Consider the following 25,120-nt stretch of genomic DNA (forward strand, 5'->3'; position numbering starts at 1 on the left):
GAATCCGAAGTCGAACACATAGAGTTCAAATCCTGGATTCGGCTCTATGACTGAAACAAGAAAACATTGTATTACATTTTTGTCTTAGGCTCAAGTGAAATATGGGATTAACTTTTTAAGTGAAATATTTTCAAGATTGTTAATGATTTCTTATTGGAACAGGGATCTAAGCTTTGAGCATCAAAATAACTTAGGAGAGCAGTTCAATAATTTTAAGAATCACGACAGACGGGAGATCAAAATATAAATTAAACAGAAAGCACTCTGGTTAAAGCATAGAAAATACCATGTACACTATAAACCACTTAAATAGTTGCATACTCGGTTCACTAAGCAATGTGGCCTTCAGATACAACAACAACAACAACGTCTTTATTCCAATCAAGTCGGAATCAGCTATATCATGAATTCTTGATATTTCATGTCGCTCACTCTCTATGAGGATCCAGAAAATCGTCGATCGTTGGTGTCAATTTCTTCAAATCTTGAATTCTCACAATCTATCAGGTCTTTTGACAGATTTTTTAGGAACCAGGGATGTTGCTTTATTTCTGGAATGGTGATCCTCTGTGCAGCGAAAATTGAATTTTTTTTAAAGCACACAATGTGTGTGTACAATCTTTTGTTGTAAAGAGCAAAACCGAATTCAGGATTTGAAAGTTATCTGTTCGATTTTAGAATTCTAGCACAACGTCATTTAATGTACTGAGTTCGAAATAAACTATTTGTACTTATTTAATAAATTTCTAACATATACCATTTCGTACATTAAGTCCGCCCTTTGCCAAGACGAATAGTTCTAGCCCCAAGAACTATGCAAAACAAAAAAAGCTTACTTCTAATGTGATATGATATTAGATGAAACAACGACAACAACTGCTACTACTACGCCTTAATCCAATGGTGGAGAAACCCTATAGCAAGGGAAGCCGTCCGACACTACGTCCAAAAAAAAAATCATTTTATACATTTTAATAATATTTTCTTAAAAAGTAGGTATATATACATCATGTTGAGACTGCTTACAAATTATACAAAGTAAGAATTCACTTGGGACATGAAATAAAGCCTTAAAACCACGATCGTCCCAAACCTAAACTATTTAAACACCGAATTATGACAATAAGACGATACTGCTTGCTTAAATCTTGTGAAAGCCACTACTTATTCCAAAGCAAGTCGGGTGTTGTATGACTCTTAATCAACCACGTCACTTTATTTAAACTCATCTTATTCCAATATTATATATATGATATTCAACGAAGCGCTATTGATTAACAAAATCTAATTTATGAATCTTTCACTAATAACTTGAACACATGTTATTACTTCAAGAAAAGAGAGTTACCTTGGAGGGGTTTGCAACAAAGATTCCAGAAAAGAGATTCCTACATTCAGCAGATATTCGTACATAATCTGGTATAGAGTACTGAGCATTCTTTATTCTCTGAAAAAGAAAAGAAAGAAGAAACCCTTAGAGTTGTTAAATGACACAACAATTATATAACGTCAGACATCTCTAACAGTATTCCTATAACATTCACTATAAAAGTTAAATTTTTCTCGAAATTGATTTTTTATGTTATGTTATAATACATGTGATCTATAACAGATCTTCACTATAGTATCCAAAAAATATGGAAAGAAGCGCGACTGTTATAAAGAGGTTTAACGGTATACTAACTACTCGTTGGCTCATTCTCATACCAATATTCTGCGTAATCTTTCTTGGGTTATTTCCTTTGTCTTAACTTACGTCTCGCACTGGTTCCTTATCTATTAATAACATCTCGGGCAGGAACCCTTACTTTCCCACCTTGACGTCGTATTTGCATAATGTTCTGGAATCGTAGCATATCTGTAGGATTTGAATAAATGCAATCTCATCCCTTTCTCATTTTTATCGCATTCTTCCTTTACCATTCATGAGGTATATATACCCAAAAAGATCTGTTGTACGCAGCCTTAGCTTGAACCAATGACTTGATCCAGGTCACATGACAATAATTTTACTAGTTATGTCAAGGCTCCCTATCAAACACAGAACATGTATATACATGTGAAAAACGTGAATGTAATGCAAATGAGTTGTTTTCTTCTTAGTAAAGGTAATCCTCGGTTGTTAAGTTAAACTCAAGATTCATTTTCTTTCTAAGATGTAATAATCTAAAGAGAGTATTCGTACCTTCCCATCATATTCCTTTCGCGATAGCACCTCACGGGCAATATAAGTTGGTGTTCCAACAACGGACTTAGGTTGCGAATGCAACAAACCAGACTATATGACAAAGAAAATGTATAGTAACTGCCTATTATCTTACAAAAGAAAAGATTAGCGACAAATTTCGTAACAGAAAACAAAAAACCTTGGAATAACTAAAATCGCATATTTTACGTGGCATTGGACTTCCATCAAGGAGTGTATTCTCCAGCTTTAAATCCCTATGACAAATTTCCTACGGTAAAAGAAAATCATAAAAAAAAAAATAAAAAAAAAAAAAGAAAGATAACAAACGTAACAAAATGGAAAAGTACTTCAATTTATGCAATTTACCATTGAATGACAGTAACTAACTCCAGAAATTAGCTGTTGGAAGAAGAAGCGAGCCTATTTTTTCGGAAAAACAAGAATGAAGATTAATACAATATTTTCATATTATTATAAAATACAGAAAGAAAATAAGGAATTGGAGATCTTTATAACCTCATCTTCACTAAATCTACCAGCACTGCATATTTTAGCAAAAAGTTCACCACCTGCTGCATATTCCATAACAATTGCTAAATGTGTTGGAGTTAACAAGACCTACAACAAAAGAGTGCACGTTCGGTGACCATACGTGAAATTAACAGCAATGCAAATGGCTCCTCAATTTAGTACAACAACAACAACAATAATATTGTTTATCCGAAAAACCGGATAACGTTAAATTTAAATATGGTTCTAAGGGTATGCAAATTTCTTTGATATAAATGACAATACAGGTATTTTGCTGTGTAAATGGAAAATGATGGAAGGGAAGACTGAAAAATATTAGAAGAACAAGTATAATGAAATCATGAGCCCCCTTCCTATTGCAGTCTATCTCTCATTTTATAGTAGAGGGTCACTACTTTATTAGTAACAACATAAAATAATACATATAGTGGAGAACCCATGATGGTTTGTCTCTCCCTCGATTCTCGCCAAGATTCTCTCCCTTGGTGCGGTTGTAACGGCTGTAAGCACGTAATTTTTGACCCACATATTAGAATTACCTTTAATAGTCCTAGTATTTTTTAGAATATTTATTTGAGTTTATTTCTTTAGGATTTCACTTTATTATTAATTTTAATTCTATTTTTTAAAGCACAAAAATTAAAAAAATACAAAAATAGTTTCATTTTCTCTATTTAATTTAGCTATTAAAGCACAAGAATTGAGATAGCCAGTATTATAATACACTACCGATTGAAGACTTTTCAGATTCTTTCTCTTTTCCAAGTTGATTGATAAAGCTTCTCTGAGCTAATTCTTTCTTAAAGTTCCGGTCAACTCTTTGAGTTTCGGTTTTCTTCGGGTCGTGTAGAGTTCGAGTTCGTCCGCGAGATTCGAGTGTTTTCCGGCGAGGTTCGGTCAGTCTTTTGCCTGTCGAGGTCCGATCGTGGTCCTGTGCATTGTCAAGTTTTAAATCAGTCAGTGTATCTATTTAGAGGTCCATTTCCTTTCTCTTAAGCTCTAAATCTTTATTTTATATATGATTTTGTGTTAGATCATGATTGAGTTTGAATTAAATGTGATAATGTTGATTACTCTATGTGTTGTGTATTGACTTGTTCTTGTTTAAAATCACGGCATCTTTAGACTTTTAAAATCACGAATCTGCTCTCAATTTGGTTACTCTTCGTTTCATAGGATTTGGCTTTATTTAGAGCTTAATTAGTTTGGAAAATTAGAGATTGAGAACCGATTGATGTAAATCGCTTTACAGAATCACAAACATCGTAGCTTGCTTTAGGCGCGATTAATAAATCATCGTGACAGTGGGTACGGTTTCCGTGGCATAGTCATGATACGTAACCCCAATTCGAGTGTGCGTTTCACGTGACTCGACCACAACTTCAAATAATAATAAAAATAAACATGTCGTAAATCGTGGGTGCATTTCATGTGGTGCGGTTTGCAATGTGTACCAAAATAGCGAGTGCGCGACATCGTGACTTATTCAAACAAATTCCATAAATATTAAAAGCGGTTTAGAAGATAAAAATGCACACTAGGTTTTAAAACATGTATTAAATCAGATAATTAGGCCAATTATTAATAGTTGAGCGACCGTGCTAAAACTACGGAACTCGGGAGTGCCTCACACCTTCTCCCGGGTTAACAGAATTTCTTACCCGATCTTCTGTGTTCGCAGACCATAAATAGAGTCAAATTTCCTCGATTTGGGATGTAAAATAAACCGGTGACTTGGGACACCATAACTTATTTCAAGTGGCGACTCTGAATTTAATAAATAATCCCATTTAGATTAATGTCACTTTAATTGAAAAAACTCCCTTATCCTTATCCCCCTCGGAATAAAAGAGGTGTGACAGCTCTGGCGACTCTGCTGGGGATAAGAACCCAGAATCTCTGGTTCAGGGTTCAAAATTCAAACTTAGAATAGCTGTTATGATTGGCTTTCATGATTGTCTGATTTTTACGTGTTTGAGCCTAATGTGCTAAATGCCGCTTTTTTTTACCGCTTTGATATTGTGTGAATTGTATATAAACTGCTACGAAACCCTTCTTCTCTCTGAGTCTTCTAAATCTTCTGGGAAGCGTGCGCTTCGCGTGGCTTCTTTTCTGTTAGAGTCATATCCTAATTTTAGAACGAGGTTCGGACAAGTTGCAAAGCCGGTAAAACTTCTGTATTCCCGGTACGCCCCCCCCCCCCCCCCCGGCTCGAGTTGTTCGCTCGGGTAAGCCAGGTCTAGAACAATACACCCAGGATTTAAACTTAGAATAACATAGCCTCATGCCGGATCCCTAGTAGGAACATTTATTTGCATCACGTGCATTTGACTTTGGGACTCAACACATGGGTTAGGTCCGTCCAGCACAGATGTACCCAAATTAAAAGACCATCCTGATGCATTACGTGCTACTTGTGTATTCATTTGCTTCGGGTTGTATGTTGACCGACTTCTAGAATAGGGAAAGAAAATCAAGAAAAAAATAAGAGTGAGGTAGGTATTTGAAACATTTCGACACTCTGCCGAAAGTTTGAAAAGAAAAGAGAGAAAATAAGCCAATGTTATCAAAATTCATGTTTTCCCTGTTCCGTCAAAACTGGTAGAACTACGCGGGTCTGATTCTCACCGGGTGTGAGATACGTAGGCAAACTTAATCGGTTTCGGCCCCCATTTTTTAAAAATCCAAAAATATTTTCCTTTAATTCCTTCTTTAGGAATCTTTTTTTTAGAAAATCCCAAACAAATAAAAAATAAGAAAATTTTTAAACCAAAAAATATTTTATTTGTAGGAGTCTTTCATTAGAAAAAAGAAAACAAATGAAATCAAAATCCAAAAAAATATTTTCTACCTTTTTTTAGAAGTCTTTTTCCCAAAATTCAAAAAACAAAAAATCAAAAATACAAAAAAAATATTTTCTTTCTTCTTTAGAAGTCCTTTTTTTTTCAAAAATTTCAAAAAAAAAATCAAAAAATCAAAACCAAAAATTCAAAAATATTTTCTTTCCTCTTTAAAAGCATTTCTTTCGAAAATTTAACAAAAACAAATTGCAAAAAAGTACATATTCTTTTTCTAAATGCTTTCATTGTCTGAGTGTTTTCAAAAGTAAAAAAAAGTGTTAGCTTATTTACCTATTCATAATCCTCCCGAACTACGCAAGATCTGATTCATGTTCCTACATGATACGTAGGCAACCCACATCAGGTTCAATCGAATGAAAAAAAAAAGAATAAAAAAGAGAAAGGAAAGAAACAAAAAAAAAAAAAAAAAAAAAGAGAAAGGAAAGAAACAAAAAAAAAAGAGAAAAGGAAAAAAGAAAGAGAGTGTTTATTCTAACATGCTTATTGTTTTGAAATAAAAAGCTAGTTAAATGTGGTCGGTTTGTTGGTTTGCAATAGCGATTCCAGGATCCTTCGGAAATAAAAGCATCTTTTCAACCAATGGAACAAACACAACTGTTGTTGATCCAAGGTCACAGAAAGGCAAATAGGAAAGTTGGCTGTGAAAAATAAAAATGGAAACAAATGTGGGGTTGACTTTACCAGATTTGAGCAATAGAACATGGCCTGCTCGGGATGATTGTCAAAATTTGAGTGTTGAATCCAAAGCAATTAAAACGGTTAAATGTCGTAGTAATGCTTATGTGCTAATGTGTGGCTAAGATGTCGCTTAGCAACAGGAAAGTCACTCCTCTTTTAGCCATGGTAGCTTATTTTGTCTTCTTTTCTTCTTCGTTTTGTGTTATCGGACCCTGCTATCCTTTATTCAATAAAAAACAGTCAGTCATTTTGTGTCCATTTTTGTGCATAGTTTTTTTCACGCTAGTTCTAGTGACATGACATGCATACGGAATTTTTGGTCAGATCTTAGAAAACTGATTTAGTATTGAATTGGATAACTGAGAAAGAGATTTTTGAAGATGTATATAGACATGAAACATTTGGAAAATAAGCATGAACCAAGTTTACATGTAATAAAAGCAATCATGCTCATAATAGTTAAGGATCTCTACCTTTTGAATCATTGAGGAAATCGGGCTTAAGGATAATCAGACGGGTTGAAGTCTGTTTAGCACTAAGAGATAGAAAGTATTTTTCAAAAGAAGGTGTATCCCAGTCAACTTAAAATGGATCAGTTTATTGGTAAAATGCATCTTCTACATCAAGACAAAATCGAAGAAAAGTCACCCAAATTGACAAGGGTCATTCACTGCGAGGAAAGTATTGCTCATACAACTTTACACGGAAAAAGACCAGAAAGAAACATATGCATCAATGTCGTGATTGTGAAGAGCTAACGTGATTGGCATTCTCGAGGCCGGGAGGCACTTTTTCTGCTATCCAAATACTTTATACCCTTCGTTACCCCTTTCGAGCCTGTGTTATTTTCTTTGACCACCCTCTTTTGGAATCAAGTTTAGACTCAAAAGTCAAAGAAAAAAAAACAAAGAAAAAAGAATAGAAAAAATGAAAAGAAAAGTCCACGTCCCAAGAGTACAAACTGGGGCAACTCTTAGAAAGTACAAGTGAAACGAAAAAAAATAAAATAGTCAAAGGTCCATGTCCCAGAAAATAGAAGTTGGGCAACTTGTTTTGAAAAAAAAAAGAAAAAAAAGAGAGCAGAAAGAAAGATGAAAAAATAATAGTTAGGTCAGATGTTTGAACTACGTTAGACCTGATTCCTTTAAAAATGGGATACGTAGGCAACCTTACACGGTTCGGTCCAACCAAATAAGAATTCAAAAAAAAAAAAGAAAAAAAAAGAAAGAGAAGAAAAAAAAAAATACAAAAATCCCCAGTATAAAAAACTGGGGCAAAAATTTTATTTCACTTTTGAAAGAGTCGATTCCAAGAGTTGTAAAGTGTACAACCCATCATATTGAGTCTACTTAGAGCCTCCATATCGACCCTTATTTCCAACCCTATCCAAAAACCTTCCAAATAAAGACCTCCCGATATGCCTTCAAGAATGCCAAGAGACGCATGCAATGAGCAACAGTTGTCACACACATAGAACACTGTCAATTTGCTCACACTAGAAATCAAAAGAAAAAGAAAAATAAAGAAGAAAAAATGAGAGAGTCTTACTAGTGAAAACCCTCACGGGCACTATAAGACGACGGTAAGCAGAGATGAATAAATGAGAGAGACTTGTTGGTGAAAACCCCTCGGGGCACCATTAGTCGATAGTGAGTCGTGAAGCTGATGCAAAGGATTGGCATGAACTAGCCCGACTTCAAAATCATAAGAATGGTAAAAGGAAAGATTGAATTAGTTTGATAGATCAGCCATTAAGTTCAAAATGCATGTCATGATTCATTAAGGCTAGCTATTTAAAAAAAAAAAAAAAACTCTTCCTTATGTCCTTCTCAACATGGGCATTTCTTGTTAATATTGTTTCTTGGCATCATTGTGTCCTTCACTCTGAGTCAGTCCTTGTCAAAACAAGCAAGAAAAAAATTCAAAATCTGCTACTAGCTTTTCAGTTGCACAAAGTTAATTTGGCCAGCACAGTCAGGTGTCACAGTCAACATGCCTTGAGGATTCATGCAAAGGCTTCCCCCCAAAATACCCTTGTCATCCTACTTGGCTAAAGCAAGCAAAGATAACCTCGAGGTTAACCAGGGGCTCGGGCTCTCTGTAGTACTGACCAAGAACTATGAAGTGTGCACATCATGCAAAAGACATTTACCAGTTGTGATTCTCACTGACAGACAAATTGCTCAAAAAACAGAAAGACATTCAAGACATAGAAAAGGTCACCTAAGCAAAGATCTCCAGTTGGGATAAGGCTGATTGAGCCACAAATACAAATGGTACTGGGTGTAAAACGATCAGGGTTGATGTAAAGCAAAACATCTCTTGAAATCGACTAAAGCTGATTGAGCAAAAGCCAAGCTGCCCAAGACTCAAGGCCACAAACCGGCCACTACTTTTAAAACTGACAAAATTTCCTTTGTTTGAAACAGGAACAAAGCAGTGCAAGGAAAGTGGTTCAAAAGAAAAAAAAAAGAGAAGAGAAGAGCCGACAAAGGGAAGTTTCTCAAATCTTTGCCTTTTTTTGTCTTGCTAGTATGCATAAAATATTGCCATTGCTCTTTACATTTTTTCTCCTAGGATAAAAAGTCCTAGTCTGATGGATTTTCTCCCAATAAAAATCTTAGTCTGATGAATTTTTCTCCTAAGATAGAAAACCTAGTCTGATGAATTTTCTCCTAGGAGAGAAATCTTAGTCTGATGAATCTTTCTCCTAAGATAACAAAAAAAGACCTAGTCTGATGAACTTTCTCCTATGATCGAAATCTTAGTCTGATAAATCTTTCTCCTAAGATAGAAAACCTAGTCTGATGAATTTTCTCCTAAGATAGAAAACCTAGTCTGATGAATTTTCTCCTAGGATTAACGTCTTAGTCTGATGAATCTTTCTCCTAAGATAATAAAAAAGAGACCTAGTCTGATGAATTTTCTCCTAGGATCGAAATCTTAGTCTGATGAATCTTTCTCCTAAGATTGAAGACCTAGTCTGATGAACTTTCTCCTAGGATAGAAATCTTAGTCTGATGAATCTTTCTCCTAAGATACAATAAAAAAAACCTAGTCTGATGAATTTTCTCCTAGGATAATAAGTTTTAAAAAAAGGGAAGTCTGGATTTTTAAAAAAGGTCAATTTTTAGTTTTCTTAAGTTATCAATCTTTAATTTTCTTGAAATCAGGGGTCCCGCCTGGAGAATAGGGTCAGTTTTTAGTTTAGTCAAGCTTAGTTTATAGTTTTCCGCAAGCTCAATCTCAAATTTAGTAGACGCACTTCCTAGTTTGGATTTTTCAGATTTTTATTTCTTTAGGAGACGCATATCCTAGTCGAGTCTTTTTTTTTACTCTCATCATTGCATCATTCATCAATAGCATAGGTGATTTATAGTTTTGCTAACAACTCACAAATCTTCCTAGTGCAAACTGGGGCAGAAAAGTTTCTTTTGTTTTTTCTATTTTTTTGTAGTATCAGGCACCCACCTGGAGAATGAGGGAATTCATTTCAAGTTTAAGTCATCAGGCGCCCACCTGGAGAACGAGGGAATTTATTTCAAGTTTTAAGTCATCAGGCACCCACCTGGAAAACAAGAAAATTTATTTCAAGTTTTTAAGTCAGCAGGCGCCCACCTGGAGAATGAGGGAATTTATTTCAAGTTTTAAGTCATCAGGCGCCCACCTGGAGAATGAGGGGATTTATTTCAAGTTTTAAGTCATCAGGCGCCCACCTGGAGAACAAGGGAATTTATTTCAAGTTTTAAGTCAACATCAGGCGCCCACCTGGAGAACGAGGGAATTCATTTCAAGTATTAAGTCAACATCAGGCACCCACCTGGAAAACGAGGGAATTCATTTCAAGTTTTTAAAGTCAGCAGGCGCCCACCTGGAGAATGAGGGAATTTGTTTCAATTTTCAAGTCATTAGCAGGCGCCCACCTGGAGAACGAGGAAATTCATTTCACATTTCAAGTCAAATGCAGGCGCCCACCTGAAGAACGAGGGAAGTTATTTCAAAATTCAATTCAAGTTATAAGTACATAAGCTCGCCTCAAGAATGCAAGCCGACAGTCCGAGATGACCAAAAGAAGAAGTCTCAATCCAGAATAAAAGAAAAAAAAAGTCAATTCAAAATGCATAAGCAGATGAAAAGATATGGGTTGCTCAAGACATGACTGAAGTCGTAAGCTTTGCGTGCCCTATCTTGATCCGAAGAAGCTGAAGAGATGAATCTGCACCTGCAGCTAGCAAGCATCAAGGTTCAAATCAAAAGTCTGCACGAAGAACCATTCAAGATCAAGTTTCAGAAGACTTATAGATAGGAATCTTATAACTCATAGCTGACAGGCTTAGTTAGTCTTTTTCATTTTTGATTTTGATGTAATAACTGGATCGCGGACAGGAACCTCGACGGAACGGTATCTCATTCGACTCTCTCATCCTCTCCACACACTCCATCACTTCTGAACTACACGTGGCATGATTCCTTTATAGCCAAGGATATGTAGGCAGCTCAGATACCAGGGTTCGGTCACAATCTTTTTGAATAAGTGTCGGGTCAGAAATCAATTACGTCGCTTACTTGTTTCTTTGCTCAAAAACACTTTGTGTTTCCAAGCAAAGAGGGCCAGCTGTAAGCACGTAATTTTTGATCCACACATTAGAATTACCTTTAATAGTCCTAGTATTTTTTAGAATATTTATATGAGTTTATTTTTATAGAATTTTACTTTATTATTAATTTTAATTCTATTTTTTAAAGCACAAAAATTGAAAAAATACAAAAATAGTTTCATTTTCTCTATTTAATTTAGGTATTAGGTATTTTTAGAAAGATATTATTTTTATTATTATTTAAAAATACCAAAAAATAGTTTTGTATTAATTAGTATATTTTGATAGTATTAGTATTAATATTTTTATTTTTTGCTCAATGAGTAAGAATTGAATTTGGGCCAATTGGGAGCTCATTTTCGTATTTTGGTGGCCCAGCAAGACAAAGGCCTATTCTTCCCAATCCCTTTTAGCCCAAACCCTTTTCTCACCCATCAAACCCCTCCCTTAATCATAGTCATTGATCTACTTTCATTCAAAGGTCAATACTCACTCCCCACTACCATATAAAAATCAAATTAACACCCAAAACCCCTAAGCTAATTCCCCACTTCAAACACAAAAGACTCAAACAGCCGCAACCTGCACAAAAACAAAAAGAAGACAAAGAGTGAAAGAAAAAGGAACGGATAAAGTGAAATAGAACAGAGGAGACTAAGAGAATTCGGGAATTAGAATAGCAGAAAATGGAGGTCACGAAACAGTAGCAATTCTCTAGGCTCAAAGCACGAGAATTGAGATAGCCAGTACTATAATACACTACCAATTAAAGACTTTTCAGATTCTTTCTCTTTTCCAAGTTGATTGATAAAGCTTCTCTGAGCTAATTCTTTCTTAAAGTTCCGGTCAGCTCTTTGAGTTTCGGTTTTCTTCGGGTTGAGTAGAGTTTGAGTTCGTCCGCGAGATTCGAGTGTTTTCCGGCGAGGTTCGGTCAGTCTTTTGCCTGTCGAGGTCTGATCGTGGTCCTGTGCATTGTCAAGTTTTAAAACAGTCAGTGTATCTATTTAGAGGTCCATTTCCTTTCTCTTAAGCTCTAAATCTTTATTTTATATATGATTTTGTGTTAGATCATGATTGAGTTTGAATTAAATGTGATAATGTTGATTACTCTATGTGTTGTGTATTGACTTGTTCTTGTTTAAAATCACGGCATCTTTAGACTTTTAAAATCACGAATATGCTCTCAATTTGGTTACTCTTCGTTTCATAGGATTTGGCTTTATTTAGAGCTTAATTAGTTTGGAAAATTAGAGATTGAGAACCGATTGCTGTAAATTGCTTTACAGAATCACAAACATTGTAGCTTGCTTTAGGCGCGATTAATAAATTATCGTGACTGTGGGTACGGTTTCCGTGGCATAGTCATGATACGTAACCCCAATTCGAGTGTGCGTTTCACGTGACTCGACCACAACTTCAAATAATAATAAAAATAAATATGTCGTAAATCATGGGTGCATTTCATGTGGCGCGGTTTGCAACGTGTACCAAAATAGCGAGTGCGCGACATCGTGACTTGTTCAAACAAATTCCATAAACATTAAAAGCGATTTAGAAGATAAAAATGCACACTAGGGTTTAAAACATGTATTAAATCATATAATTAGTCCAATTATTAATAGTTGAGCGACCGTGCTAAAACCACGGAACTCGGGAGTGCCTCACACCTTCTCCCGGGTTAACAGAATTCCTTACCCGGTCTTCTGTGTTCGCAGACCATAAATAGAGTCAAATTTTCTCGATTTGGGATGTAAAATAAACCGGTGACTTGGGACACCATAACTTATTCCAAGTGGCAACTCTGAATTTAATAAATAATTCCATTTCGATTAATGTCACTTTAATTGGAAAAACTCTCTTATCCCTATCCCCCTCGGTAATAAAGAGGTGTGACAACGGCTCTTGTCTTGCGAGCTCGGCACTGACTCGAGCTTGGTGCTAGATCGAATCCCCGGTATTAATTCGAGCTCGGTTCTGCCTTGGAGCATCGATATTCGGGGCCCACGTCGGTCGTCGTTACCCCATAGTCCGATCCCGATGCGGGTTCGATAATGACATCGAGTTTTGCGGTTGATTGGTCTCATGGATCGAAGCTCGACGTCTCTACTTCGGAATTCATCCGAGCTCGCCATGCGGATACCCTTCGATTGTAACGTTATTGTCTCGATTGGTATTTATGACTGAGAATCTGTTTTGACCGTACACAGATAGTCCCCTCGTTTCTCGGAAAGGATGCGGCGAGGAACGATATGATTTCCCTGCGGCTCGATCAAATTTATGCCGACGTTTCTATCGAACCCGATCTCGACATATGCGATGGCTGTCCCATCGGCTTGGTTTTACCGAGGCATTTAATATGTGTCAGACGGTGGTCGGCCACCGCTGATACCGAACCGTCAGGCCTTAGTCTATAGATAATCTTTCCACACAACTTCTACCATTTTTGCACCTTCTCTTCCTCCAGACTTTCCTATTTATCCTCTCTACTTTGCTGCTACGGGGTCGTTCATACCATAATTTTGGTGCTGTCCACTTCTTCCCTTGCACTCTTTCCTTTTAAATCAATGGCGAAAACTTCCAAAACTGTACCTCAGAAGGAAAAAACCTCTTCCTCACAACTGTCTGATGATAAGGCGTCGGTGGAGCCGCCAGTTCATGACTATGTTCCTGGCCCGTGCATTTTGAAAACCGATTTTAAGGTGGAGAACCCTTCTTCCGTTCCGGGTCGATGTGAACACGTATTGATGTATATATGCTCTATAACGGAGGATCACCTCGAGGCCGTCCGAAAGGACTGCAACTGGGGTTCCGAGGTCGTGCTGCAAATTCCGTCTTCCGACGAGGATGTTACCACTTACGTGGAGGGGTTTTTAAGTATTTACACTTATCCCTTCACACTGGGACCCGTCGACCCGGTGATTATTGATTTCTGCAAAAGGTATCAAGTCACCCTTGGCCAAATCCATCCCTCTTTATGGCGTATAGTGATCATATTGCGCTTCTTCTCTACCAAAGCCGGAGGGTTGGATTTTTCTCTGAACTACCTCATCCGACTGTATCGGCCTCAGATCTTTCGAGGACTAATCAGACTTCATCGTCGGGCATCGAAAGCATTGATGTCGAGCATCGATGAAGACAAGGATCGAGGTTGGATGGGTCGTTATATCCGAGTGAGGACCCGTGATATCATTCCGGAGGAGAGGATGCCGTTCCGTGAGGAATGGAATTTTGACCGTAAGTAATTTTTGTTCGCATTTCAGGTGCTTTTCCGATTTTTTTCTGATGTCCTTCCCTAATGTTCAGCTGCCCCTTGGATGCCACAAGCGGTGCCCGACCTTGAGGACTGGGTTCGGAAGTTGGCCTCGACCTCCTCTTACGCCGAGCGCGTTTGGCGTGATTTGGCAAAAGGCAGATGGGAGGCCAAGAACCATGGTGAGGTTTGCTTCTTGTTTCCTTCGAAGTATTCTTTGCATTCTATTCGTTACCGATTTCCTCTTGGGCAGGTGTAACCACGGATGCCGTTTTGAGGCCTTCGAGCGGCGAGGAAAGAAACAAGTCCCTGGTCCCTAAGCAGGGGGAAGATAAGAAGCGAAAAGCTTCCTTTCGGTCAGGGGACCCCAAGCCCAAAACTCGCAGGGTGAAGAGAAAAACAATTGCCCTTTCGATTGACTCGATCCAGCGACTGAGAGATGAAGAAGAAGAAAATAGCTCCTTGACTTTGGTAGTTCGGTCTACGGAGGCCATCGAGGTTAACAGAGCTACCGAGCCGATGGCGGCTGTACCTATCGAGGTTGTTCCCGAAGACCAGAATCTCGACCGGAATACTCCGAGCGATTTGCTCGGGGCTATGACAATGGGTGATTTGCCTTCTCTTCCATCTTTTTCTGAGGAGGCGCTGAAGGAAGCTCAAGAATTGAAGACTCCTGATATCGGCGCAGGCTCTGGTGCAGGGGATCCTTTCGGGGATTGTTTTACTGGAGTCGACGACGGTTCTGATATCGGTGACGCTTCTCTTTTATTGGAGGAGGATCAGCGTTTCATTACTCGGGTAATGATTCTTCCATACTTCGTTTATTTGTTCTTTTCCATACTTGACTTTGTGTTTTTTACTGTGCAGGCCATTGGTAGGTTTCGAGTCAATTTTAGCCGTTGTGAGGCCGAGCTCCGGAAGGCCTCAGGTGAGAGAGATGCCCTGCGGCTTCTTTGCATCCAAAAGGACGAGGCTATAAAGGACCTCCAAGCGGATTTGGCTAAGGTCCGTGAAGAAGGGGTCGAGCTTGATAAGCAGGTGAGCCTCGTTCTGTTAAAGTATGGGTCTGACTCAACCGTGGAAGTTAACCCTTCGTTGTCTCAATTGCAGCAAAAGATCGAAAAGATCGGGTTACTTCGAGAAGAAGTCGATCAAATCCGAGCTGAATGCAATCGGTGGAAGGAGACCCTCGACCGCCTGGCAACGGAAAAAAAAACCATCTTAACAAAATTATTATCGGCCGACGTTAAGCTTTGAAGTGTCAAGAAAAAGGGATCGGTTCAAGCTAAGAAGATCGAGGAGCTTGAAACACGACTTGCCAAGGCTAAGGCGGAGGTTGAGTCGTCGAAAGTCTTGGCAGATAAGTCCATTGCTGTATATTGGGCTGATGCTAAGGCTGCTCAGATGGAGGCCCGGGAAGCGGCGAAGACCGCCGATACTCGAGCTCATTGGATTTCCGAACTTGCTAAGTGTAGGTCTCGGAGGGAGACCCTCGAGGAGATTCACGCTCAAGATTTCGATCTTGCCGAAAAGGTAAAAAGAGCAAGAGAGCTCGAAGCGGAAGCTGAAGCCTTGGCTTCTGACGATGATGATGATGATGGTAGCAAAAGCGGATCCGAGGACAGGGAAGAGCTTGACCCGGAAGCTTAGTTTCTAATTCTTGATGTTTGTACATTAACCTCGTAGGTAAATTTTGTATATACATGTGTAATCAGGTCGACTTGTTTTTGTTTTGTGAAGACTTTTAATCGAATGTTGACCTTGTAGTTTCTCTGATCGATCAGATTTGTAGCCCCTGGGTTTGCTTGTTGAGTCGATGATTCAAAATTTTGAAGGAACATAATCCGTAGGCGTAATGTAATGGTTGAGTTAATGTAAAAAAGTAGCTTATTAGCCGTCGAGTGAATGTTTTGAACTTAAAATATTGTAGCCCGTAGGCATAATGGTCGAGTGAGTGCTTGCTCGAACTCGGAATAACAGCAGCCCGTAGGCTTTAATAATCGAGTGAATGTTTTGAACTTGAGATCATGTGGCTCGTAGGCTTAATATTCGAGTGATTACTTCGAACTTGGAATGAAAGTAGCCCACAGGCTTAATGGTCGAGTGAGAGCTTGCTCGAACTCTGAATAAAAGCAGCCCGTAGGCTTAATATTCGAGTGAATGTTTCGAACTCGGGATAACAGTAACCCGTAGGCTTAATGGTCGAGTGAGTGCTTGCTCGAACCCGGAATAACAGTAGCCCGTAGGTTTAATGGTCGAGTGAATGTTTCGAACTCGAGATAACAGTAGCCCGTAGGCTTAATGGTCGAGTGAATGTTTCAAACTTGAGATAACAGTAGCCCGTAGGCTTAATGGTCGAGTGAATGTTTCGAACTCGAGATAACAGTAGCCCGTAGGCTTAATGGTCGAGTGAATGTTTCAAACTCGGGATAACAGTAGCCCGTAGGCTTAATATTCGAGTGAATGTTTCGAACTCAGAATATAGGTAGCCCGTAGGCTTGATTGTTGAGTGAATCTTAATTATAGTTGAGCAATAAATCTCAAGTCATTGCACGTGTGTTTATGTTTGGGCTAATCTATATGAGCATGGTTCATTTTGACCATTTGGCTCTTATAATTTTTCCTGTTGTTGTGAGATGAACTTTCTTGTATCTGAACTCGATGCATTTGAGGGCCCTGATGCCCCCCTGGTATTTAAGGTATGTCGGAAAGAGGCCTCGGATATTGTTGAAAGTGCAGCACGAACGATGGTTGCCTCATTAAAAACCTTGCCGAAAAAACCCATTTGGGAGAAAACCGGTCTAAGGGAAAAAGAGTGCAACGCGTGCTCTTGATTGGAAGATCTTCTTCAGCTCTCGTTCGGACTTCTGCATGGATTAGTTAGATGAATATGGAAAGGCCGTGCCTTAACAGTAGTACCATTTTAGATGTGATACATTCCAATTGCTTGATAGCTGTTTGCCGTTTATGATGCCGAGCATGTATGATCCTTTTCCAACGTTCTCGAGCACCTGGTATGGTCCTTCTCAATTTGGTCCAAATTTTCCTTCGTTTGGATTCCGAGTATTGATGGTGACCTTTCTTAACACTAAGTCCCCGGGCTTGAAATGGCGGATTTTAGTTCTTCGATTATAGTACATTTCGATTTGTTGCTTCTGGGCGGCCAGTAGGATGAGGGCAGCTTCTCGTCCTTCGTCCGATAATTCAAGGTTGGTGTTCATGGCCTCGTTATTTGATTCTTCTGTCATGAATCGAAATCTGGGACTAGGTTCACCGACTTCGACTGGTATCAATGCTTCGAAACCATATACTAAGGAGAATGGGGTCGCCCCCGTACTGGATCTTGACGTTGTTCGGTATGCCCAAAGGACTTCGGGTAGGATTTCTCTCCATTTTCCTTTCGCGACGTTCAATCTCTTCTTCAGGTTTTGAAGAATAGTTTTGTTCGTCGATTCGGCTTGACCGTTCCCACTGGGGTGGTGCGGTGTTGATAATATCCTTCTTATTTTGTGATTTTCGAGGAATTTTGTGATTTTGCCGCCAACGAATTGTCTCCCATTATCGCATATTATTTCGGCGGGTATCTCGAATCGGCATATGATATGATCCCAAATAAAGTCTATGACTTCTTTCTCTCTTATTTTCTCGAACGCGTGTACTTCAACCTACTTAGAAAAATAGTCAGTCATAAATAAAATAAATTTGGCTTTACCTGGGGTCGACGGCAGAGGGCCGACGATGTTTCATGAATGGCCACGGGGATATGACCGAGTGAAGTTGCTCCCCGGCTTGATGGATCATTGGCGCAAACCTCTAACATTTATCACATTTACGAACAAACTCTTTCGCATCTTTGCCCATATCGATCCAATAATACCCCGCTCTGATCATTTTTCGGACTAATGCGTCGGCGCCGGAGTGATTGCCACAAGTGCCATCATGTACTTCCCGGAGGATATAATCGGTATCTCCCGGACCCACACACACCACCATCGGTCCATCGAATGTTCTTTGATATAGTGTTTCGTCCGCAGCCAACGTAAATCGGGCAGCTTTAGTTCGTAGGGCCCTGGAATCTTTAGGGTCTGAAGGGAGCTTTCCGTTTTTTAAGTACTCAATATACTTGTTTCTCCAATCCCAGGTTAAGCTAGTAGAATTTATTTCGGCATGCCCTTCTTCGATTATCGATCTTGAGAGTTGGACGATAGTCCCCGAGCTCAAATCGTCTACCTCGACCAATGATCCCAAATTTGCTAGAGCATCGGCCTCATTATTCCGTTCTCGGGGGACATGTTGTAGGGTCCATTGTTTGAAATGGTGTAAGGTGATAAGCAGTTTGTCCAGATACCTTTGCATCCTACCTTCTCTGACTTCGAAGGTTTTGTTTACTTGACTCACCACCAGCAAAGAGTCACAGTCCTCAATGACTTCTTCTCCCAAGTTTCTAGCTAGTTCGAGACTTGCAATCATGGCTTCATACTCGGCCTCGTTGTTAGTTAACCTGCTAGTTTTAATGGCTTGCCTAATAATGTTACCCGTGGGGGGTTTTAAAACTATGCCTAACCCGGACCCCTTTATATTCAAAGCACCGTCCGTAAAAAGGATCCATACCCCGGACGATATATCTGATTTCGAAAGGAGTTCCCTTTCGACTTCGGGTATGAGGGTTGGCGTGAAGTCGGCCATGAAGTCTGCCAAAATTTTAGACTTGATGGCCGTGCGGGATTGATATTTGATATCATACCTACTGAGTTCGATGGCCCATTTGGCCAATCGGCCTGATAGTTCGGGCCTATGCAGGATATTTCGGAGTGGGTAGGTGGCTAATACGCTTATGGGGTGACATTGGAAATATGGCCTTAACTTTCTAGATGCGCTTACCAGGGCAAGTGCCAATTTTTCTAAGTGCGGATACCTAGTTTCTGTTTCTCCTAAGGTCTGACTCATGTAATAAACGGAAAATTGCGTACCTTGCTCTTCTCGACCTAGGACGCTGCTTACGACGATTTCTGATACCGCCAAGTACAGGTAGAGCTGCTCGTCTGCTTTCGGAGTATGAAGCAGTGGCGGACTCGAGAGGTATCGTTTCAATTCCTATAACGCTTGTTGGCATTCCGGCATCCAGGCGAAGTAGTTCTTCTTTTTGAGTAGGGAGAAAAAATTGTGACTTCGATCCGATGATCTTGAAATGAACCGGCCTAAGGCTGCAATTCTTCCCGTTAACCTTTGTACAGCTTTCACGCTGTCCACGATGGTGATGTCTTCGATGGCCTTGATTTTGTCGGGGTTGATTTCAATTCCCCGATTTGAGACCATGAAGCCGAGGAACTTGCCCGAACCGACCCCGAAAGCATATTTTTCGGGGTTGAGCTTCATGTTGAATTTCCTCAAAATCTTGAACATTTCCTGCAAATGGTCCTCTGCGCGCAGGGACTTAACTAGCATGTCATCAATATAAACTTCCATCGTTTTACCTATTTGTTCTTCGAACATTCTGTTTACTAGGCGTTGATAAGTAGCTCCTGCATTTTTTAGCCCGAAGGGCATTACGTTATAACAATATGTTCCATATCGGGTCACAAATGAAGTCTTTTCCCGATTGTCCGAATTCATCTGAATTTGATTATATCTGGAATAGGCGTCGAGAAAGGTGAGAATCTCGTGGCCGGCCATAGCATCGATCATAAGATCGATGTTGGGCAGTGGGAAGGAATCTTTGGGGAATGCTTTGTTCAAATCCTTATAGTCCACACACATTCTAAGTTTGTTTTCTTTTTTAGGTACAACAACCACATTGGCTAACCATTCGGGGTATGTTACTTCTCGAATGGACCCTATCTTGAGCAGTTTGGTTACCTCGTCGACTGGGGCCTTCTTTTTTGCTTCGCCGGTCTGAACATAGGGTTCAAGCTTAGCTGGTGCGCCGTTATATCCGGCGGGATCCCTGTTATATCTAGATGGGACCAGGCAAAACAATCGATGTTATTGATAAGAAATTGAATGAGTTTCTTCCTGAGTTCGGGGCTCAAACCCGTTCCCAAGTGTACCTTTTGTTCGGGCCGTTGTTCGATTAGTACGATCTGCTCCAGTTCCTCAATTATTGATTTGGTGGCATCGAAATCATCGGGGGGTACGAAGGATCGAGGGATCCATCGATCATCATCATCTTCTTCAACGTTTTTCTTACCTGGTCGGGTCAAAGCCGATGTCTGTGATTGCTATTTGGCGCTCAGCTTTGAAGATGATCCTTTCATTGGTGAAGGTGAGGATATTGATTTTGCTTCTTCGACGGAGAACATTTCCTTTGCGGCCGGTTGTTCCCCGTACACTATTTTGATACCTTCCGATGTTGGGAATTTGAGGACCTGGTGTAGGGTTGAGGGTACGGCTCTCATGTTGTGGATCAACGGCCTTCCGAAGAGGGTGTTATATCTCATATCACCTTAGATTACGTGAAACTTTGTTTGCTGGATAGTTCCGGCTACATTTATCGGTAGGGTGATCTCGCCTTTAGTGGTTTCACATGCCATATTAAATCCGTTTTAGAACTAGAGTTGCGGGTACGACCTGATCCTGCAGGCTGAGCTGTTCTATGACCCTCGATCTGATGATATTGGCCGAGCTACCTGGATCAATCAACACACGCTTAATCTTAGTTTTATTCATGAGTACGGATATTACCAGCGCGTCGTTATGGGGTTGGATGATTCCCTCTGCATCTTCATCACTGAAGGATAAAGTCCCTACGGGTGCATGATCTTGGGTTCGAGATCGCTTCACAATTGACGTTTTAGCGTGTTTAAGCATCGGTCCCTGGGGGGCATCGACGTCGCCGACGATCATGTGAATGATGTGTTGCGGTTCTTCTGGCTCGTTTCGCTTACCGAATTCCTTGTCTCTAAAATGGTTCTTCGCCCTATCGCTCAGAAATTTCCGAAGGTGCCCTTTATTAAATAAGCGGGCCACTTCTTCTCTTAGTTGCCTGCAATCTTCCGTTTTGTGACCATGGGTGCCATGATATTCGCACATTTGATTGGGATTCCTTTGGGCAGTATCGGTTTGCATGGGTCGAGGCCATCTGGTGTCTTTGATGCGCCCGATGGCCGATACGATGGCGGATGTACCAATGTTGAAATTATACTCCGATAGCCAAGGGATTTCTATAGGATCCGTATATTTATCGAAGTCGCTCTTGCTCATAAGTCCCCGAGAACTTTGCCCCCGATCAATCCTTCGGTTGTTCCAAACCGTGTCACATGCTAAACTGTTATTCATCCGATCTGTGCCGTACGGTTGGTATCGATCTCTGTTCGACCTTTGCTCTTTGTTGGCTTCCCTTTGATTTTTAGTGGTTTTGTGGTTCTGTCGTGCGGGCCCATATGGAACTCCCAATTGATCGTCTTCGACCTTGATTTTTGATTGGTACCGGTTGTGTACATCTGCCCACGTTATTGCAGGGTACTCGATCAAATTTTGTTTCAGCCGACGTGACGCTGTCGAGCTTAGCCCGTTCAGTCCTTGGGTGAAAGCTTGTACGGCCCAATCGTCTGTGACCGGTGGCAAGTCCATACGCTCTATTTGAAATCGGGATACGAATTCCCTCAGCATCTCGTTACCCCTTTGCTTTACTTTGAAGAGGTCCGATTTTCTTGTTGCAACCTTTATGGCACCAGCATGTGCTTTTACGAACAAGTCCGCCAACATGGCGAAAGAATCAATGGAATTCGGCGGTAAGTTGTGATACCAGATCATCGCTCCTTTTGCGAGGGTCTCTCCGAACTTCTTCAACAACACGGATTCGATTTCATCATCCTCCAAATCGTTGTCTTTAATGGCGCATGTGTAGGAGGTGACTTGTTCGTTAGGATCGATCGTACCGTTATATTTGGGAATTTCGGGCATACGAAATTTTTTAGGGATTGGTTTTGGGGCCGCGCTCGAGGGAAAAGGCTTTTGTATAAATTTTTTCGAATCGAGCCCTTTCATCATTGGCGGAGCCCCCGGAATTTGATCGACCCTAGCGTTATATGTTTCCATTTTTTTGTCGTTGGCTTCAACTCGCTTCGTGAGTTCCTCGAGCAATTTCAGGAGCGGTCCCCGATTCCCGCTCGTTTGATTTCACTACGGCGGGTTCCGTTCTGGGTGTGACTTCCCGAAGAAGCGGATTGGAGTTCGACCCGCTTTGCTTATGGGTTCGGCTCTACAACTGAGCTATTGCTGCTTGTTGGGCCTGCAATATTTCGAAAATCATATGCAAGCTGACCCCGATTTCCCCCGTGCTGTAGGTGTCTCGGGCTATAGATCGAGCACCGCCCTGAACGCTCCTCTCTGGTTCAGAACGCTAATTCGCTTCTAGAGCTATTTGCGAATTGATATCCAGTGGTACTTCGGCTCGAATTTTGGGTTCTTCGATTCGAGCCTCGTTACCGTTGTTAGGTAGCCTTCCGCCTCCGGGTACCAAGTTGTTGGTTTCATCTTGAAGGCTGGCTTCGAGGTCGATAGGTAGAGCCATTGCTGATTCGAAGTTGTAAGCTGGAGCGTACTGTAGATTTATATCAGTCAATCATCGTTACCCTTGGCCCCACGGTAGGCGCCAAACTGTTTATCCGAAAAACCAGATAACGTTAAATTTAAATATGGTTCTAAGGGTATGCAAATTTCTTTGATATAAATGACAATACAGGTATTTTGCTGTGTAAATGGAAAATGATGGAAGGGAAGACTGAAAAATATTAGAAGAACAAGTATAATGAAATCTTGAGCCCCCTTCCTATTGAGTCTATCTCTCCTTTTATAGTAGAGGGTCACTACTTTATTAGTAACAACATAAAATAATACATATAGTGGAGAACCCATGATGGTTTGTCTCTCCCTCGATTCTCACCAAGATTCTCTCCCTTGGTGCGGTTGTAACGGCTCTTGCCTTGCGAGCTCGGCACTGACTCGAGCTTGGTGCTAGATCGAATCCCCGGTATTAATTCGAGCTCGGTTCTGCCTTAGAGGATCGATATTCGGGGCCCGCATCGGTCGTTGTTACCCCGTAGTCCGATCCCGATGCGGGTTCGCTAATGACATCGAGTTTTGCGGTTGATTGGTCTCAAGGCTCGAAGCTCGACGTCTCTACTTCAGAATTCATCCGAGCTCACCATGCGGATACCCTTCGATTGAAACGTTATTGTCTCGACCGGTCTTTATGACTGAGAATCGGTTTTGACCGTACACAAACATACCCAGTGAAATCTCACAAGTAGAGTTTGAGGAGGGTAATGTATACGCAGACCTTAGCCTACCTTAGGAAAGTAGAGAGGTTATTTCTGATAGAAGCTCGACTCAATTTAGTATTAAAAAAAATGCATTTCCATTAGTAACGTCAAATTTGCCTAAGTACTATCTGAATTTGAGCAACTTTGTCCTCCGTTGGACTTTTGGTCTAACATTATCCCACCTTATAAAAGTTTTATTTTTGCCTTTGATTCTTATGGAGTCCAAGCACTGATAATTTTAAACTATAGTCAAAAGTTGAGGGGTGAATTCATTCCCTTTTTTCACAAAGCACCCATTTCACATTTCACCATGACAAATACAAGACGATTTGCTAATGACATGGATATAAATTGACCAAAATTTTAAAGGATAGCAAAATTAAACAATTTGGAATAGTACTAAGGGAAAATTTGGATCTTTTCATTTTAATAAAATCAAGTATTCACAGTAACATAAGAGTAGGTACTTACCTCTTTAAATCTGACAATATTGGGATGCTTTAATGATCTATGATTTATAATTTCCCTCTGCCCATTCTTATCAATCTGAAACAAAAAAAAGAATCTGTATCTGTTTAAAAGGCTAACATAATAATTTTAAAAAAAAAACATAACAAACTCTCGTTATACAGTAAATAATAAGGGGAGATAAAGCTTAGGTATTTTTCCACTTGCAAAGTCAAGTGTTATCAAAATCCTCTTCTCCCATTATAATACCTCAGATTGTAAATATGTAATAACCAAACTTAATACAACCTACATTTGGTCATTTGAAAGAACAAATAACACAAATTTCAATCTTAACCAGTACAATAGAAAGATCAATCAAGTTAGAGTCCGCTGGATTTAGCTGGTTGAAAGTAGTTGATAAATATCAAGTGCTCGAAAACGTTTTTACATGCGGAAAAAAAAGTTCAGCCTGGTGCATAAAGCATCTCGTGTTCACGCAGGGTCAGGGGAAGGGTCGTGCATAAAGCATTCCGTATTCACGCAGGGTCCGGAGAAGGGCCGCATCCCTAAGGCTGTGATATAGACAGTCTACCCTAATGCAAGCATTAGTACACCTTTGCATGCGAAAACTGATGTTATAAATATGCACTTACGATGTGTCGATAAAAGTGTTGAAACAAATAATAACATAACAAAGTTAGTACATTCCCAAACAAGTGAAAAATCATTGAAGAGCAAAATACTTGATAAGGAAAATTACCTTATTTCCTCTTTCAATGTATTTGACAGCAACAAGCTCCTTTGTTTTCTTGTCCTTGACAAGTCTAGCCACCCCAAAATGCCCAGAACCAAGTTTTTTTAATGGCTCATATCTCTCCTCCATTTTTCAACTCAACTCAAAATCAACAAATAAACAATTTTTGAAATCTTGAAATGTAAAAACACTCACAAATTGTAAAATCTTGAACTTGAAAAGCCACTCACAAGAAGATCTTTTTTTTATATCAAAGCAACTAGACTTCTTGACCAATCCTAGTTAATGAAATTACTCAACTCTCACTACTAATTATATATACTGGGAAGAGTTACACCAATTTTTTAATAAACATTTCGTTAGACCACTACTCTCTTTAATCCAGAACGACGACATTTTCTTTAAAAATAAACTATTTTCAAAATGTTTTCTAAGGACATATATATATATATATATATATATATATATATATATATATATATATATATATATATATATATATATATATATATATATATATATATATATATATATTCAAACTAGCTCA

The 25,120-nt window shown here is 39.7% G+C and overlaps 1 protein-coding gene across 1 annotated transcript; it reads right to left on the reverse strand.

The window, feature by feature from the left end:
- Positions 1-2,016: 2,016 nt before the first annotated feature.
- Positions 2,017-24,702, reverse strand: LOC107769007 (serine/threonine-protein kinase SAPK3-like). Its single transcript, XM_075231389.1, has 7 exons — positions 24,580-24,702; positions 23,841-23,915; positions 2,705-2,806; positions 2,555-2,608; positions 2,367-2,456; positions 2,186-2,278; positions 2,017-2,031 (listed from the first exon to the last, which is right to left on the reverse strand). Exons 1-7 carry the CDS (start codon positions 24,700-24,702, stop codon positions 2,017-2,019), a joined length of 552 nt encoding a protein of 183 aa, XP_075087490.1.
- Positions 24,703-25,120: the final 418 nt, after the last annotated feature.

The sequence above is a fragment of the Nicotiana tabacum genome, chromosome 15 (assembly GCF_000715075.1).
Source record: "Nicotiana tabacum cultivar K326 chromosome 15, ASM71507v2, whole genome shotgun sequence".
NCBI lineage: Eukaryota > Viridiplantae > Streptophyta > Magnoliopsida > Solanales > Solanaceae > Nicotiana > Nicotiana tabacum.

Excerpts from the sequence above, each read along its gene's own strand:
- LOC107769007 (XM_075231389.1), bottom strand. The coding sequence starts at position 24,702 with ATGGAGGAGAGATATGAGCCATTAAAAAAACTTGGTTCTGGGCATTTT. Across the intron at positions 2,807-23,840 it reads ATATTGTCAGATTTAAAGAG|GTCTTGTTAACTCCAACACA; the intron begins GTAAGTACCTAC and ends CTTTTGTTGTAG. Across the intron at positions 2,457-2,554 it reads TTAGTTACTGTCATTCAATG|GAAATTTGTCATAGGGATTT; the intron begins GTAAATTGCATA and ends CTTTTACCGTAG.